Source organism: Paracoccidioides lutzii (genome assembly GCF_000150705.2).
Source record: "Paracoccidioides lutzii Pb01 unplaced genomic scaffold supercont2.24, whole genome shotgun sequence".
NCBI classification, from domain to species: domain Eukaryota; kingdom Fungi; phylum Ascomycota; class Eurotiomycetes; order Onygenales; family Ajellomycetaceae; genus Paracoccidioides; species Paracoccidioides lutzii.
In genome coordinates, this window is record NW_015440970.1 from 169,205 (window position 1) to 187,504 (window position 18,300).

An 18,300-nucleotide genomic window follows, 5' to 3' on the forward strand; every position below is an offset into this window, starting at 1 on the left:
TTAAAAAATTAATTCTTTAAAATCAGTACTTTCTAAAAAATAGAATCAGTATTTTATGAAGAATTAAATTACTACTGTATTACTAATTTTTTATTTTATAAAAAATTAGAGATAAAATCTATTACTATTCATTCATATGTATAATTATTCTAAATCTTCAAAGTTTCTTCAAGAGATTTAGTGATTAACTACTATTCAATTCTTCACTTTTATTTTATTTATCACTATTTTCTTTTTTTCATAGCACTTGCAGTATCTACATATCTACTCTCTTACAATTTTAATTATAGAGTTTTTTACATTTCTTTTGATATTTAGTTCATTCATATTAATATTTTTACAATTTTTTAATTATATAAATTTTTTTTAATAAAATATTATTAACTTACTACTTTGATAAAAATAAAATAATTAATAACTATTAAAACTATTTACTAGAAATAAATAATTTAAATATAAAATAAAAATATCTATAATAAATAAATAAATTATTATTATTAAAAATTATTTATAAAATAACTATAATTAAATAATTTAAAAGTTTAAATTTATATTAAAAGATATTATTATATTTATTATATATAAAATTATTTATTATTACTAATTATTTTAATAATTTATTTATTATTTTTAAAGATACTAATATTTTTATAAATAAAAAAATTATAAAAGATTATATTTTAACTTTTATAATATTTAAACTTTATATTATTATTATTATTATTATTTATTAAATTAAAATATAAAATAAATTATATATTTTATAAAGTTGAAATTATTTAATTAATTATTTTATATATTATTTTTTTATATATATTAGTATTGAAAAAATAATATTTATATAATAAATTGATTACTGAAAATAAATTAATAATTAATATATATAAAAATAAAAAAAATTATTAAGAAAAATATAAAATTATATAAAAATTAAAAGAGTTTTAATAATAAAAAATTTTATATAAAAATTATTAAAATATTATTTTTATAGTAAATATATTACTTTAATAATAAAGATACTAATTTAATAATATATAAATAAATTTTAAAAATTAAAAATTAAAATATTATCTTAATAAATAAAAATATTATTTTGATAATATTACTTTAATAGTAATATTTTAATTATATAAAAATAAATATAAAATTATTTAAATATTATATTATTTTAGAATAAAATTTTATTAGTTTATATATTAAATTATAATTATTAATTAAATTTATAAAATAGTTAAATTTTAATTCAAATAAATAATAATAATAATAATAATAATAATAATAATTTATAATAATTTAAATATATTTATAAATAGTATATAAAAAATAAAACTAATTAAAAAGATTTTTAATTTTAATAAATATTTATTTTATATTAATAAAAGATTTATAAATTTTATAAATAAAAATAAAATATTTTTTACTATTATTTTATTTTATTTTATATATTATTTATAATTCTTTAATATATATATATTTAGCTTTTTGTAATAATATATTTATATAAAGTAAATAATTTTTTATATTTTAATTTTAACTTTTTAAGACTTATTAATTAAAACTTTTAAAAATCATTTTATGTTATATAAAATTATACTTTATAAAGCAGAATATTAAGATTATTTTCAAAATAATTAAAATTTTACTCATTTTCATCTAAACAACTATTGAAGAGCTAGAATAAATGATTAAATACATTTTTAGAGATCTCTGAAAAGTGTATTACTTCTACTACAATTTAAGAACTATATTGTAAAATCAAAAAAATACAGTTTCAACAGTTATTTCCTACTGAAGACTTTGAATAATTCACATTAATGAAAGAGTTATTGAAAAAAACTACTACTTCATAAGAACAAGAATTTAGTCAACAGCTTGAAGCTTGAAAAGAAAAAACAAAAGTGAGACAAGGCTTTAGAGGTCTATTTAATAAGAAGCATGTTGATCAGACACAGTTTTTCTTTTTTAAAATATAAGATATCATACAATCTTGCTGCTTTGTGAACAAAGATAATTTCTTTATTTTTCAAGATGAATATCATGAGTTCAATCCTTCCCTTTATTCCATAGAGTTTCTTTTGTTTTTATTGCCAAGTTGTGGTATTTTGACGCGTCAAAGTAAGTATGTTAATAAATTAGATACAAGTTTCAATTTGGTGTCGACTTGGGTGTCTGACTGGTTGGGAACTACGTCAAATTAGTGATTAGCTAAGAATCTCCTGGAAACCCTGACAAGAACTATATCACTGTGATGTTGTTTTGTTTCAAGCGGGATTCTACCTAGCCTGTCTCTCTTTCTTCCTTCTTGTCCGACTTTCTACATACAGAAGGGATGTGGTATTTACATGACGCAAACATGCCTCAAATCCCAAGGTCTTATTTGTGAGACTGTACAACGGATGTACATACATTCGATGTGGGAAAAGGGATTAAGAAAAGGGTGTTGGGGATGATGGAGTATGTATGTACAGAAAATGTATTTCCCTCTCCTTATATCTGTCATTGGGAATATTACATTTATCACCAGTGCAATCATTGGGATTTTATGTAGTAGCTCGCTCTTTTGCTCGTGAGACCAGCAGAGGTTGGTGTTGAAGCCGTCTTATATTTTCGCTGGCCATTCATAAATGGATACAAACGCACCATTCCCTGATGACTCGACTCTCCCATTCTAAACATTCCAGATACGATGCTCCGTGAAGGCAATTTTAGCCTTGAATACGAGCTTGAGAGTATCTCGAGTTACCAATAGACACATCTGTTCTGTTATTGGTTAGAAACCACGCTTGGAATCGGTAATCACCACTGTTGCTCCCCCACATATACACAAGAAATTGTATGGAAACCCTCGGAGCTATCTCTGCTCGTAAGACTCGAGTATCGGAAAAACAAGCGTACAGCATCATTGACCCACAGGAGAACTCCTGACGTTGCTGTTTCGAAGGACCCCTGACAAAACGCTGCGCCAAAATGTGAAGCAAGATAACATATCTTGATCATTCTTCTATATAGATACGATTTAAAAGTGAACAAAAGTTGAGTAATTCCGTCCCACAAACGCCAGGGTCAAGAAGCCTCAGATTTGGGAGGTCTAAGGTACATACGAAAAATATTCCCCTCAGCCTCACGCCAGGTGAAGAATTGTCAAGAATTGTCGAAGCTAGATATCCAGCGACAAGTGGTTCCTGCTCCCATTAAATGTACAGAACATAAAGTGTGGTATTGTGGTATAATAATGCGTAGCCACCAGATACACCTCCCTTATCCTATGATACATGAGCAAGTTGACATCTTAATCGTGTCGTGGGCGGGGATGATATTGCCGGGGAATCATCATTGGAGCCCCACGAGCTCTCGCCCACACCTGGTTGGAGTTGGTGTGTCCGTCTGTTCGGATAACGCTTCCTATGGACATAAAAAATCTGTTTGATAAACGAATAGAATTAGGGAAATGTCTTTTAAAGTAAATGATGAAATGTTGGGGGTGTAAAGGAAGCGGAACTATATCTATATACCCGAATGTTGCCCCAGAACCGATCATATATTTGCCCAGGGTTCGCATGACACCGTTGGGTCCCGCACCGTATTGAAATATCGCAACAGTTCCTGGAGAGATATCAGCCTATTTCGATCCGATTGCTTCAGGGTAACTACTCTAAATGTAATACGTACCCATAATGAAGCCCATGATCAGACCAACCGCTGCAAGTTTCAACTGTTAGAAATTGGGAAGGTTGGGAAGGAAAACATATTCAACCAGAATGATGCACATACATCCACCCATCAGAGCTCCCATTTTAACTACATGACAAGTCAGTCCAGTCAGGCTCTAGCTTCAACGGGTATTTCTCATGCAGCAGTGGGAGACTGACACTTGTCAAAGGCGGAGGGACCATGCATTCCACCCCCACCACTTGCAGGGATCACTGGCGGCATTGTTGCTGGCGGCTGATACGGCCTGTTTTTGAAAACAGAACGGAGGGCCCACGAAGAGGGAGGGACTATTCTTGCAGGCAAGAGATACGTGGATATTAACAGAGCTTCGGAATGCTCAGCTTTTGCGCTTCTTCCTTGCCTGGTTCGTTTGTTCGTTTGGTGAGCTTGAAGCTTACCTAAGTTAAAGTTGTCATGCGGGAGCTGACTCAGCGTGATGATTGTTAGTCAAGCTTAGTGGAGGACTAACCCCTTTTGGGACATTCGTTTCGCTTATTGGGAGCCAGCGCCTCACGTGACATTCCAGACGCTTGACCCTTTTCTTGGATGATTCTGTCCCCATCATCAACCTCCTCACTGGCCAACGGTGCGTTCCAACTCCCTTTGACCAGGTGCATTGTTTTCTAGCATGATTCTTTGGTTACAATTGCCTTCTTCATCTCTTTATGACATCTTGCTGTCTCCTTCGCTGCTTTCTGCGTCTGCTGTCGCCCGACCCGCATCTCAAGAGCCACGCGAAATCAACCATTCACTTCGACACTTCAACAATGACCTTGACCTTGCTGTGATTTTCTAGGCTCGTGAGTGTTTACCATGTTCATATTTGAATCGCCAACCATTGCTTTAAAACCCCTCGTAGATGTCTACCTGTCATTTAAGTTCGGAAAGAACATCGTCGTAACTTCAGCACTCTCTACCGACATCGCTAACCTACCTATCCCCCCAAGACTAACGATCTCCCAACCGACCCTGCATATTAACCACCTTCCTATCCTCTATCTGTGCGCTATCTGAAACTCGTTATGCTTGTTGCAGTACACTGCTTGTTCTGAGGCTGTCTGTGTCTCGCGTAGTGGTGATTTCGGTTTAGAAAGTGCAGAAGGTGCGGCTGATCCATAGCGATTGACAAATTTGACCGTGGATTGTGGCCACAGCCGTTGCCGATCCATGACTGCCGTGGCGTCCCCACCAAGTGTGCAATCTGGGCCTCTGGGATGGTATCTTGCTGTTAACGGTGCCAAAGGAGCGCTTGCCCATTCAAGATCAGACGAAGGACTACGCATGTTTATGCCTCGGAAAAGTGTTCAACGAACAAACTCTTCTTCATCTCTAAACTCAACTTCATCTACGACATCTACAGTATCTGCGAATTCGCAACACAGTAATGCTAGCCTCGCATCCAACGAGTCGGGATCTGCACCGTCTAAGAAAAAGCCTTACAAATACAGCTGGTCTAATTCCAAGGCCGAACCGGTGTCCGGGGTGACGAATGCTAGATCCCAGACTGTATCTGCACCACCCTCCGGAACCGCAGCATCACCCGCTATGTCTGCTCCTCACCAAGCTTCCCCACTGCTTTCATCTCCACACGCACTTCAATCTCAGCAACAAAATGGTGCCCGCCTCACTAATGGGGGAGGTCTTCACTGTGATCCTCCGGCCATCCTGAGTTTATTGCCAATTAACGGGACTTTTGAAAGAAAACAGATAACAGTTCCCTATTTTCCCGAAGTTCTCCGCGTTGGGAGGCAAACAAATGCGAAAACGATCCCTACTCCCATTAATGGTTACTTCGATTCGAAAGTGCTCTCCCGCCAGCATGCAGAAGTTTGGGCTGACCGGGCAGGAAAAATTTGGATAAGAGATGTGAAATCATCCAATGGGACGTTCGTCAATGGCCAACGTTTATCTCCAGAAAACCGGGATTCCGAACCACATGAACTTCGGGAACATGACACACTTGAGCTTGGAATTGATATCGTTAGCGAAGATCAGAAATCAATTGTCCATCACAAAGTTTCCGCAAAGGTGGAGCATGCTGGAATATACGGCCCGAATATGAACATCTTGGATTTGAATTTTGGCGACATTGACCCAACCGCTGGGGGAGGCCTTCTTCCTCCGCACCTCAGCCACCCCCTTTCTCACATGCGTGGCAGGCCAGGAAGTTCCGCTTCTATTGGTAGTAATCGCAGCAACCAAGGCGCTGCTGGAAACCATATGGGCCTGCTGCATCAGCAACGACAAATGAACTACTGGCTCTCTCCCATTTCAATTGAGCAAGTTGTGAAAAGGCTATCGGTAGGTACTCGACTTTAGAAATCCGCTAGACTTCTATTTCTCATATACCTAACTGACGGTTACTCCCTCCAGTCTGAAATGAAACAAGCGAAGCAACAAGCTCACGATCTTAACCAAACCAACAATTTTTTGAGCCACTTGGTCAATTTCGAGACTTTAGAGAAGGAACGGCCCAAACCCTCACCCACGGAGAATCACAACGGTGGGCGTTTGTTGAATGGACGCCCCAAGATGCCGAAGGTGGATCAGATATCTAGATTTTCTGACCCACCCGCACCTCCACCACAGCAACCCTTACCCGAAAAACCTGATGCTCCATCTCGTGGTATCCCGGATTCCGTGCCCCAGGCAAGCTTGAAACGATCAGACACAGAAAAAGCTAGGCTTCCTATGACTTCGCCGATAAATCGCGAATCAAGCCAGATATTGTCCCTGATCGAGGCGTTGGCCAATGCCAAAAAGGATCTTGATGCACAAGGCGCCCGGGTTAAGGAACTGGAAGATCTTTTACTCGAGGAGCGAGCAGCCAGAGAACAAGCTGAGGAACGGGCGCGAAACCTGGAAGCAAAACCCTTAAATCAAGACGTAAGACCGGAAGTGGAAGCAGCATTTGAGCCCCCCAGTGCGCCGGACGACAATACTCTTGTGGCTGAGAAGGAGTCCGGCATTGAGCCATCCGAATCAGAGTTGTCGAAGCCAGCTCCCAATTCAATCCCACCTCAACCTAGCAAACTGTCATCTGACTTGACTTCCCAACTGCTGCAACGCCGCCTCGACAATATGAGTGCTGAAATGGATGAAATGAGGAAACAAGTTGTGATATATAAACAGTCTGCACAGAAGGCTGAGAATGAGGCGTCTGAGACCCGCAAAACTCTTGCACAAATGATTGAAAAGATTCGAAATACTCACACCGAAACACCCCCACATTCTCCAGCGGAAGCCACCAGCATTGGTTTGGCTAACAATAAGACGAAGACTGACGTCCTTGTTGATAGCTTTAATAAGAACCTTGATCAGCCCAATTGCCAACGCTATGCCAGCTCAAATTCCCACCAGCTCGATCTAGCAAGCAAGGAAGCATACGAAGCTTATGTTAAACAGCGGCATAAGAACATGTTGGATCAATCAGTACCCTACGCTTCCATGCTTGGCGTGGTTTTACTCGGTGTGGGGATCATGGCCTATTTAAATGGATGGCAGAGAGGGGATAAATGATGAACTCTATTTCTGATTGCCTTCTCTTTTCCCATTTGCTCTTTCTGCCGCAACCGGGTGCTGGATTATCAGGATCGACGACCTTCTTGAAATCCGACCGTGGCGTGTACAACACGACCGTCTTCATTCATTTTGCAGCTTATTTTCTTTGTGATGTTTTCCCATTTACCTTCTTCCAATCTTGTAGGGTTTGGTTATTGCAAGCACGTTTGGCGGTTCATTCGAATTCGGTTCGGAGTTTTCTCATTTCATTTCTTTTTTGTGTCATTATCGATTCTCCCTGCTGTTTCACTTCCACCTTTTTTTATTTCATACCATTAACATGCCCTGCACCAATCATGTAAACTTGGTATGTCAGGCCACGATGACGAACTTGTCCTCTCTTGAACAGTCCAGGAGTTAATAAGCTATTTTCACTACTCTTGAGCGAGTTATATATATTTTGGTTTTCTTCGTTTTCTTCTTTTTCAGTTTTTCTTTCTCCACCTCAATTGAATCTGCAAAGAACATTCTTCTAACCACTGTCTCTTATGTCAACGATGTTCCGATCTTTCCGTCTTCCGTCAATGTTTCTTTATGTACATGGTTCTGCTCTTTAGCATGCACTTAAACCCCGGCTGCGTTTTTGGTTATTTATGACTTTTGTGGATGAATTATTTGGATTTCCAGTAGTTATCAGATAGTTAGAGAATCTTTGATTGGATCATCTACCAGACATAACTCCTAGAGGTACCTCAACTAGGTATGGTGTATCAAATGAGCATCAAATAGGACTACCTGTTTTCTCCTCTTTTTTGGGATTATGCTCCATTCCAGCATCTATTCAGGAATAGCTTTCTCCAGTTGAATGCAAGGATGAAGCTCCCCCTTGGTTGTAGTACATGCTTGCGGGCGTTGCTGAATTAATCTGTGCACTTGTGATTGGCCGGAACAATGCCCAAGTCGTTGTTCAGGTTGGCTCTAGATTTGCCTCGACATGTAGGAGCGGGTTGGTCTGGAGCCTGTGACTGGATACGATCACCTCCAGACTTACGCAGCTAGTTGGCAGCTAACACGGTTCCACCATGCAGCCCCTTCTGGCGACGGACATAATACTGTATGAAGAATAATGTCTAACAGTCAGCCCTTGGCATTGCTCGTGCTGATTGCTGTAAATAAATCTACCCAGACATCCCGGTCGGTGTCTGTTGCTCCCAGATATCCCCAGGCCGCCATTATTTGTTTTACATACATTTTAGGGGGTTCTCAGAAAAGGCCGAAAGAACACGCGACCTAGTCACTGGAATTGCGATAAGAGTCCCAATAAAGCAGAAAAAACAACTGCGAAGACCGGACAGAAAACGTTTGAGAAATTTGGAATGGATTCAAACAACAACATCCCCATTTATGTCTTCCGGGATATCGTCGGGACCGATATTCTGTCACCTATTTCCACCGAGGTCGTCAATCATATCATTTCCAACCCTCCATTCGTTCCTATCCCGGGGCTGTTCAATTTCCGAGACCTCAGCCATCCGCTCATCACGCCGCCACTCCTGAGACAAAACTACATCTTCCGCTCTGGCATGCTTTCGTTTCTTGAGGAAGAAGGGAAGGTCAAGCTTACAGCTGGGCTAGGAGTGAAGAAAATCTTTGACTTGCGGTCTGCGCCGGAATTGGTCAAGTTTCCATCCCCGGAGATCGAAGGCGTGGAAGTGCGTTGGCTGCCGACCGTACCGGAAGCAAAGCATTTTCATGTAGCTGATTATGATGTCGGGGATGCCGGCGCGGTAATGACGAGGATGTACCAAAATATTCTTGTTTCTCATGTGCCCATCTATACGTCTGTGTTTGAGCATATAAGGGACCTCCCCGAGGAGCCTTTCTTCTTCCACTGTACAGGTGAGACACATGTTCCCTGTGGATACTTTATTTGGAGGGTTTTTGTATATACGTACAATCTCCATCCTCCTTCATAAATTTGCCTTCCCCCCCCAACCGAGGACCTAGTTTGGGGCTTCGTCTCTTCTAACCTTGTTTCACTTGCACAGCTGGAAAAGACAGGACGGGTGTTCTAGCAGCTCTTATCCTCCATATTGCCGGCTGCTCCCCTGACATCATTGCCGAAGACTACGTTCTCACCCGTGTGGGTTTCGAACCTGTCAGAGAAGTTCTACTTAAATCTCTACTTGATGGAACAGAAAATGTGGACGAGTCAGTGAAGAGAGCCTTAGCAGTCGTTGGAGGAGTTCCGTATGAAGCAATGGTGCAATTTCTTGTGTTTCTAGAAAGGGAATTCGAGAGAGGGGCGGAGGGTTATCTTCGTACCAAGTTAGGGTTTTCGGTGGAAGATATTGAGAGAATTCGGCAAAATTTGAGAGCTTAAGAGGAATGAAATCCTGTTTGGGGGGATAGCGTTAAACTCCCTCAAAGAGGGGAGGTTGTGGAAAGATTTCCTTCCACGTTAAAATGTCGCGGGAAATGGCGAAAATACGACATTGGGATCCAGTTGGCTCGGGTGACCACGAAAAACGCAATAACTCGAATGAGATACAATTTTGTGAGTTGCATGCTAATACAACGTAGAATGGATCCTTTTTCTTTCCTTTTTTTGTTTCTTGATTTTTTATCTTGCGCTCCTTTGCATTAACAACGATGCAGCAATTTGACTGTCAACCCGGAAATATACTGCTGCAGCTTGTGGGCACTCTTCTACGTTAGCTAAATGCTATATCGCCTGAATAGCCCCATATTTTTATGCTGCTACGTTGCTTCACTGTGCAACATGCGCCCACAGGATTCCAGGACGTTTGGGATGCCTTCCACCTCGAAGAGCCGTATAGCACCCATCCCCCTCTCCGACCAAAAAGACGTTATAAAAGACTTCGGAAATGCTCAGACCCACGGACTGAACATCTATGAATCGTCCTGTTTGCTGTCTCTCGATCTCCCAATTGTCGACAAATATACCTCGCTCAGGCGATTCTGTCAGCGGTTTTGCAATGCCCTGGATTGCCACTTCCACCCAAGAGCAATGCTTGCGGGCTGCTCATTCCTTTCATACGGCATTACAGATCCATGTTGTTTATTTATCTTTTAATGTTTCTATTCTGTATTTCCTTTCCTATTCCTTTTCCTGCTTTTTTAAACCAGCCTCGTTTTCTCCTATAAACTCGTTCATCTTCCATTTAAACATATCCTAGAAAACACTTATAACAAGGATCGCCCCAAGAGGTACTGCTTCTTCCGAGTACACCTTTTATCTTCGGATCACTCTTAGCATATAATTTTCTTATTGTGCTGCAACAGCATCTTCTGGCATTTTTACTGTCGCAATGCAGTCGTTTTTACTGCTACTTTTTGGTCTGGCATCGCTGCAGTATGCGCTGGCTGAATTCAATTTCTATGCCAAATACGATGAAGCTACGGCCACGGAAACTCTTGGTCTATCCACCCGGTGCTTATCTGCCTTGTATGTTTGGCTCATTTTTGCCCCGTCTGGATGGAGATCGTGTTAACAGATGAAGGAACCAAACTGTCGGCTGTGATGCTGTCAATGCGGCTCGGGCAGCAAATGGTGCTGATGGTGAATGTATTTACCTATCCTAATTTATCCTTCATTTCCTCTAATATTTATACACTTGCTGACATACCGCAACTAAATAGTCTGGTTTAGGGATAATGTAACTTCGCTATGTACCGTGGAGTGCTCAAAGGCTCTTACGTCTTGGCTCTCAGACGTCGACATTCAATGTTCCAGTGATCAGCTTGTCACCAATGGCCGTTTCATTGATCCTTATACGATCCCTCTGAAGTACGTCGCTGGTTATGATATGGCTTGCCTGCAAGATAGGTATGAACCTTCATCCTTCAAGTGACATGCAATAATTCTAACTGGCAGTAGTTTTAATAATTGGTGTTTTCTGGAATCCCAAGGCTGGGAGGGTGTTGGCAATCCCGAGTGAGCTCTTCCCACTTGAGGATACTTTCATATATGGAATTGAGATTCTGACGATAGAAGATGGGGTGCCGACCTGTGTTATGGCGACGATCCTCCACCCAAGTGCGAAAAACAAATCTTGACGATAGAAGACGAGACCCCCGATTTTGAAGAGATGTCTGTGACCGATATGTACAGCGAGGATTTGGTAAGCGTTGAAATTTCTTGTGCCGGCTGCAATGCCAGAGGAACTAACTTTTTTTTACAGTTTTGCAGTGAATGCTTTATGCTGATATGGAGACAACGACTGCTTTCTCCATTCCTCTCTCCTGGGAAATTTGCGGAGTATCTGTTTGACCAGTTCACTAAAATGAAAGATACCTGCTCTCCAGACTCATCAGTTACGACTCCTGAACCTTCTGGAGAGAATGAAACCCCCACATCCGTTGGAAAACGAGCAGAAAATCCTTATGAAAACGCTGGTAGGATTTCAGTTCACTCTCTTTCCTGTCGAAGGTTTAGGACTAATAATACCCTTAGTTACCCCACCGGTGCCAACTCAGCCAGGATCTATCGGGGAGTGTAATTACTACTATAACGTGGTTGCTGGTGATACGGTTAGTTGTTTTCCCAAGAGTGTTTCTAAGACAAATGTCTGCTAATTAGAATATTCCAAAGTGCATGTCGATTTCATTAAACTTGTAAGTCGGTTAAACATTGATCAAAATTCGTTAAACATTGGTCGTCTTACAATTCTAGGGGAATATCTCTCTATGACCTTAGAAGACTCAATCCGCAGGTTAGATCTAATGATTATGATATTGGCTTTAAGTTAGTGTTTCTGTATTTTAGATTTGCTGATTAGAGTTGGCGATACAGCTAGATAGGGACTGTTCCAACTTATGGGTAGACCATGCTATTTGCATAGGTCCTATTGAAACGTATCCAATTTCCGAAGATGGTAACTGTGGTGATGAGTATAGGACTGTTTGTGAGGGATCAGAGTTTGGCTCGTGAGTTTCTTATATCCTCTGAAACAGTTGTTCGGCGATGCTAATAAACGTCGTCTAGATGTGTAAGATTCAGTCTGAAGCTTAATACGGCGTTCTATTAACTCCCATGAGTTTGTAGTGCAATTCGAACAACCGATGTGGACCTTGTAGTCTTGATGACTCAATTCCAGAAGATGTCCCGATTGATCCTACACCTTCTAATCCAGTCCCAGACGACTCCATTCCCGAAAAAGGAGGTCCTGCAGAGTCTAAACCTGCCAGTCCAACTCCAGACAACCCTACTCCCAGCACCACTCCTCCGAGTGATGTTGCTGATGGTCCTACCAAAAGTCCGATACCCGTGGATCCAACCTCTGTCAGCCCCATCCCGCCAAATGAAACAGGGCGCCCTGATAATAGCACATCAAAGATTAGTTTAGACGGAAAGTGCAGTCCCGATATCTCGTGTACCGGATCTAGTTTCGGCGAATGTTGCAGCATCAATGGCTTTTGTGGGACAGGACCTGAATGGTGTGGTAAGTATGGGCTCGTGATAAGCCCTTTCATGGGCATTAAATTTATGTATTCTGAGAGCTGATGATGGCTAGGTCTCGGGAACTGTCTCTCTGGCGCTTGCCAGAAAGACACGAGCGGGATAAGCTTTGATGGAACTTGTGGGCCCCTGTTCCCTGCTAACAGGACTTGTGTTGGCTCAAAATTTGGCGATTGTTGTAGCACCTCTGGTTATTGCGGCACCGGGCCCGGCTGGTGTGGTACGCAATCCTCTCCTCTTCTGCCACCTATAGACCTATTTCTGCACATTGTCCAGCGCTCACATACTTTTTAGGCTATGGAAATTGCTATTCGGGTGCTTGTGATACCTCACTGGGTGGCGTGAGCTTGGATGGAACCTGTGGTCCAAAGTTTTCAGGAAATATGACATGTGTGGGGAGCGCATTTGGAGAGTGGTAAGTGAAATAATGGATTTCTTCAAGATAAATGAGTTTGGTTCCTCGACATTCCTTATCCACTACAGTTTTTATCGAGAATGAATGAAGTTGGCTAGCTTAACTGACTCTCTGTCCAGTTGCTCAACGAGCGGATTCTGTGGAACTTCATCACAACATTGCGGTATTGCAACCTGCTATTCTGGAAAATGTGAAGCCAGTCCCAAGGATGGCAACGATAAGGACACGGAAGATAAGGACAAGGGAGAGAAGGAAATGGAAGATAGTGATAGGGGAGGTAAGGAGAAGGAGGAGATGGAGGAGAAGGAGGATGGTCGCACTGAAGACAAGGAAAAGGGAGGGAAGGGAGTAGACGGTAGGGATAAGGGCGAACAGGAAGGGAGTGGGAGAAGGGGAGTCCAAGGACATGGACGTCGGTGGGATTAAAGATTAGGTTGTAGCCAGGTGTGGATTGTATTGTACTTTGGGGAAGATTGTCACTCGTTAGGGCTGCGCAAAATATTTCGAAGAGACGTATAGCCAAGCATGAGAATTTCGAATGAATGATGCGAGCAGCGACCTGGATAGGGTATTCTAAAAGGCTAGGCATGGAAGAAGAAAATCTATCGTTGCTAAGAACCTTTCATACCATTCATTTTGTTACTCTGTACCATTTCCGCCTTTTCCGGATGATACAAGGCTTTGGTAACCGCCCTGGATCTTGTGGTTCGCATTGCTGCTCAACCCCTCCCCTCCACCACCCCCCAAAATTTATTGCCCCGCATTTCTAATGCTCAGGATTAACTATGGAACTAATGGAGGCCAATCCCAGAGAGTATTGGCCAACCAAAGACTGCATCGTTAACTACCTCACGCTCACATCCGACATCAACCTGATTCCTCCAAACACCAAGGCACGAAGCGAAGCGGGCAAACAACCGTGGACGACATGAGGGACCCAAAGAAAAGGCTCACTTGGAGGACAATTCAACTACATAGTTATTGGAGAGCTCAAGAGCTGGCTTCTGGATTTCGACACTCCATGAGCCGGATTTTGCCTGTATTCTCTGCTGCCGGCTGCTCCGCACATTCTCCGCTTTTAGATTTCGTGTGTGGTGGTGAGGATACCCCGCATTGACAAGTCAGGATGAATTAAAGGACGTTTTTGCTAGTGGAGAAGATTTAAAAAATACAAAGAGGATGTGAAGGGGAGATTAATGATGCTGTATATCCGTCCTCACAGAGAATCCTTATCACGCACAAGGCAATATTAATCTAATTGGAGCTGCTCTATACTGACCTTCCGTATATCACACAACTACATCAGTGAGAGCAATGGATTCTCAAACTCTCAGCAAGAAAGACCTGCTTCCTACGGGAGCACAGATCCCCCTTCAGTCATTTCAACTGCCTGTCTTTCCACCGGAAGCATGTAAGCTCCAGGAATTTGACTTTGACATCCGATATAAATTTGCCTGACTACTTGACTTTACTAAACACTGCCCTGACTGGAGACGCTATCCCCCCATCCCTACCGCCTGGGATTGAATCTCTCACCCTAGAGCTTTTCCTCCTAGGCTACGCGGCTCCATTCCAATCACAGCTGCCAAACTTGAGGTCATTGACTGGATACAGCCAACTTATCGATGGAGTGAGTGATGAATCAAGAAAAGACGGGGAGAGGGGGGGGGGGGGTGGGGGTGGTTCTTCAACAACATGCTTGCTGGTGTCAAAAGTGAGACAACGACAACAACAAAGAATGGAGGACTGAAAGAATTACATCTTGATGCCTTCTGTCGTAAGGGGTTCATGTCCGGGATTGGTGCGATTCTTGAATATTTGCATCGCATGAATAACCCCGATGATACCGAAAAAGAAGAAGGGGACGTGCCAAAGTTGCGATTCTTGGAGATCTCTTATACGTACGCGGCCATTCTGATATATCCCTAGCGATGAGCTCCCTGCAATGCTAGGACCTTCGGTAATGGCGGTTTTGTTTAGTTTAAATGCACCTCCATCGGTGAATCCGGCAACAGGCGATAATGGTGACCTTCCACATGACCCCGCGGATATGGATGAGGAGGAAGGGAATCCGATTCCAGGCAAAAAGCCTGAGGGGGTCATTCCACTTCTTAACTCGAATGCGGGGACAGAGGTTCTTGTCAGGAAATTGACTGTTGGTGAGGTTGGCTCGACATCGAAAGGAGGTAATCAGGACGAACAAGAACTCTCTTTCTCTCCGGTTTCTGGATCGGGCCCAGCTACCCTAAAACTGCTGAAATCAACACTATATACCCTTGACACTGGTCAGTGAGATAAAATCATGAATGTTCAGACAAAATAAGTGTTTTGAGCGTCAGTGTGCTTGTGGAGCGGGTGCGAATGGGTCTGGAGGCGCGGAATTGGAAATTGTAGAGGTTGTTGGTGTTCCTAATGATCAATTTGATAAGGAGGTTTGTTTCTTTTATTTACCTGCTTGCCAGTTAATTTCAGCGCTGACACATATTATTTAGGTATCTTCCTCCTCCACCTCGTCAGACCCTCAGGAACTATCTTCTCGATTTTGGAAAAAGTGTTTCCGTCCGCTACGGATATGGCATTAATATCGAAATACTCGCCTAAATTAGAGAGCTTCCGGATGACGATCCTTCGCGTCACTAGTTTTGGATACGTGGAATGGAATAGGGCTGAAGGAATAAGTGATGGGTGGGTTGGTTGCATTAAGCTGGGAACTGCTTGAATTAGTTTTGAGTGGGAGAATCGCCAGTTTCGTTAGGGCAGTGATCCGAGAGGAGATGGTACTTAGACATTTCGAGAAGACTAGTGGAGAGCTGTGGGATCACTTTTACATTGAATTGAATTTGCTAACCTATCACAGAATTACGCCGTCGTTGGCTTGTCAGGTATCAGCCTTTAGCAATGAAGCTATTCCGGAAACACTAGTTCTCACCACACCGGCACTTTAATTGTTATCTCTTATGAAACTGTCATTTGTATGAGATCTTCTCTTTTTTTTCCTTCTTTCTTTTTCTTTTATCAGGAATAGGGTGATTCAGTTACCCAGTATATAACCGTGGTTCAACCTCTCATACAACTTAGTTAGACAGCGGCATGCGAATGACATTCTTGACTACTTCCATAACATACTTTCTTTCATATTAGCTTTGTCATGCACTAAATACCAGCGAGGCGTTGTTTTTGTTTAGGGATTCGTGCTTTTCATAGAGCTACACCTTGATAGGCGCCAGCTTTCTACGTTCAGCCTGAATCCCGGGGGGAGGTGTGCTTCCACCAGGTGCTGGTCAGGGAGTTGAACCGCTGCTCACCGCTCCCCCTTGGGCATGCTAGCTCAGTTGCTCACCCTTTTGCATGGCCGGGTGGCCTGTTTGTCATGCACGGATACGATATGCTAAATAAATCTATCCAAACATCCCAACTTAAGAATGTTAAGATTCGTCGGTTACAATACGAATGCACATAAAAAGGAACGTGCGGCATAAACGATCCATACTCTACTCCAATTTTTTCATCTGATCCATGGTGGGTGCCCTGTAAATAGATTTCTCAAGGTTGGAAGCCCAAAGTGCCCCGCCAACCGTGTTGGTATACGAGAAAGCCAGAGATGCAAAGGGAACCATTTCCAGAACAAACGCCGCTGCCCCGAAACTGTATACGGGTGGAAAGTAAAGCACATTTGTTAGTCCCATCTTGATGACCAGATAAAGGCTAGAAGAAACAGGATTAATAGCTCTCTAAGAGATTCGTTCTCACCTCGTATACGCAGCCTTATGAGCCGACACCCACGCTTCCCTTCTTTTCCCATCCCACCCTTTCAACTGGAAGTATCTCTCATGTGTCACAGGCCCTAACCTCTTCCCCTGAGAAATGACATACAACACCGTTCCCACCACCGGAATCATGTTCAACGGCAGATACATCAACGACCTCATCATCGACGATAAACGAGAATACCTTCGTCGGTTTACGAATCACATCTCCCAGCCGTGCTACAGGATCTGATGCAGTGCTGCCCTTGATCTGTCGGCCCTCGGCGACAAGCGCCATCTCTCCGCGTGCAATCAGCGTGCCGTCGAAGGTATCAACGAGAGAATCTCGGAGGATGAAGCTGCGTGAGAGGTAGTTTGTGATTGTGGAGCTCTCGCTGAGCACGAGGAGGATTGCAGAGAATGGGGCAAGGGGTCCGCTGGTGAAGGCTAAGATGGCTACTTGCGGGATGTAGGTGAAGAAGAACATTGTGGTGGTTACGGCGAGGCCGAGAGTGATTGTTGGGCCGATCTTGGATATGAGGGGCTGCCAGAGAGAGCGGTGGTAGAAGAAATAGAGGATTCCCTGGTATGTTCTGTTAGCATCACTGTATTGTAGAGCACCGCTCCAGTGTGTTGAAGACGGTTTGTAATTTGGCAATGGGAAATGAGAAATATGCGCACACCTGGAAGGGGTATAAGTATGTGCCTGATCTGGCTGCTTCTGTGAGAAGCACTTTGAGATCATTGACCTCGTTCGTAAACAGAGCTTTGAGCCTGTCTGCCATGATGGATAGATAGATATATATATGAAAGTGGTGAGGCTCTTCCCGGTTCAAAAGGTTGACTTTTCAGTCAAGTTGGGGTGATTTGTAAGGGGAGAACTAGATTATTATATCTACTTTCCATGGGTTAGTTGGATGCGTTATTTCAAGATTTATATACCTTGATTTAAAAGATATACTTAAATAACCGACGTCAAATCTCGAAATGTTTGATATCGAGCTAGAGATGCGATGACGTCAGTCAGGTGACCTAAGCCAAGCCGGCGCGGAAGAACCTTGGATGCCAGTGTGCAGAAGAGTCATGGGGAGTAATACCTAGGAGCTGTATGGTTACACATTTCCGTTATATTGATGATTTACCAAAGACAGGCATGATGCCTCTATGGACGCTAAGACCAAGCAAAGCTATTTCTCTCCTCAACCGCCATAAAGGAATTCAAGGAAGCTATAGGATTGAGCAACAACAGTTGAACTGGAGGCAGCCCACATTCCCCGTCAAGAATTTATTTATAATTTGGGATGGACCTAATTCGAAAGGGATCCCTCAACTAGGATATCAACCACTGAGACAACGCAACAAAAAATGGAGCAAACATAATATTGGTGATTAAACTTCCCATCTTACAAAGTCTCGAGTATTAAAGCAAATGTGATTCATTTTTG

The 18,300-nt window shown here is 42.0% G+C and overlaps 6 protein-coding genes across 6 annotated transcripts; 4 read left to right on the forward strand and 2 right to left on the reverse strand.

The window, feature by feature from the left end:
* Positions 1 to 3,289: 3,289 nt before the first annotated feature.
* PAAG_07457 (hypothetical protein) lies at positions 3,290 to 3,933 on the reverse strand (the record flags this gene model as incomplete). The annotated part of the gene is made up of 5 exons (XM_002790552.2): positions 3,290 to 3,419; positions 3,513 to 3,603; positions 3,670 to 3,699; positions 3,772 to 3,798; positions 3,870 to 3,933. 5 exons carry the CDS (start codon positions 3,931 to 3,933, stop codon positions 3,290 to 3,292), a joined length of 342 nt encoding a protein of 113 aa, XP_002790598.1.
* A 945-nt stretch (positions 3,934 to 4,878) lies between these two features.
* Positions 4,879 to 7,230, forward strand: PAAG_07458 (hypothetical protein; the record flags this gene model as incomplete). Its single annotated transcript, XM_002790553.2, has 2 exons — positions 4,879 to 6,012; positions 6,085 to 7,230. 2 exons carry the CDS (start codon positions 4,879 to 4,881, stop codon positions 7,228 to 7,230), a joined length of 2,280 nt encoding a protein of 759 aa, XP_002790599.2.
* Positions 7,231 to 8,588: 1,358 nt separating this feature from the next.
* PAAG_07459 (hypothetical protein) lies at positions 8,589 to 9,595 on the forward strand (the record flags this gene model as incomplete). The annotated part of the gene is made up of 2 exons (XM_002790554.1): positions 8,589 to 9,111; positions 9,261 to 9,595. The coding sequence occupies 2 exons, from the start codon at positions 8,589 to 8,591 to the stop codon at positions 9,593 to 9,595; spliced, it is 858 nt and encodes a 285-aa protein (XP_002790600.1).
* Positions 9,596 to 10,544: 949 nt separating this feature from the next.
* On the forward strand, positions 10,545 to 13,535 carry PAAG_07460 (hypothetical protein; the record flags this gene model as incomplete). The annotated part of the gene is made up of 9 exons (XM_015846227.1): positions 10,545 to 10,681; positions 10,737 to 10,801; positions 10,876 to 11,062; positions 11,228 to 11,357; positions 11,418 to 11,642; positions 12,281 to 12,677; positions 12,750 to 12,914; positions 12,989 to 13,109; positions 13,229 to 13,535. The coding sequence occupies 9 exons, from the start codon at positions 10,545 to 10,547 to the stop codon at positions 13,533 to 13,535; spliced, it is 1,734 nt and encodes a 577-aa protein (XP_015700662.1).
* An 888-nt stretch (positions 13,536 to 14,423) lies between these two features.
* On the forward strand, positions 14,424 to 16,054 carry PAAG_07461 (hypothetical protein; the record flags this gene model as incomplete). Its single annotated transcript, XM_015846228.1, has 8 exons — positions 14,424 to 14,520; positions 14,603 to 14,739; positions 14,829 to 15,010; positions 15,039 to 15,394; positions 15,462 to 15,541; positions 15,602 to 15,668; positions 15,716 to 15,794; positions 15,967 to 16,054. 8 exons carry the CDS (start codon positions 14,424 to 14,426, stop codon positions 16,052 to 16,054), a joined length of 1,086 nt encoding a protein of 361 aa, XP_015700663.1.
* A 546-nt stretch (positions 16,055 to 16,600) lies between these two features.
* Positions 16,601 to 17,640, reverse strand: PAAG_12398 (hypothetical protein; the record flags this gene model as incomplete). Its single annotated transcript, XM_015847892.1, has 4 exons — positions 16,601 to 16,754; positions 16,860 to 16,924; positions 16,983 to 17,438; positions 17,539 to 17,640. The coding sequence occupies 4 exons, from the start codon at positions 17,638 to 17,640 to the stop codon at positions 16,601 to 16,603; spliced, it is 777 nt and encodes a 258-aa protein (XP_015702496.1).
* Positions 17,641 to 18,300: the final 660 nt, after the last annotated feature.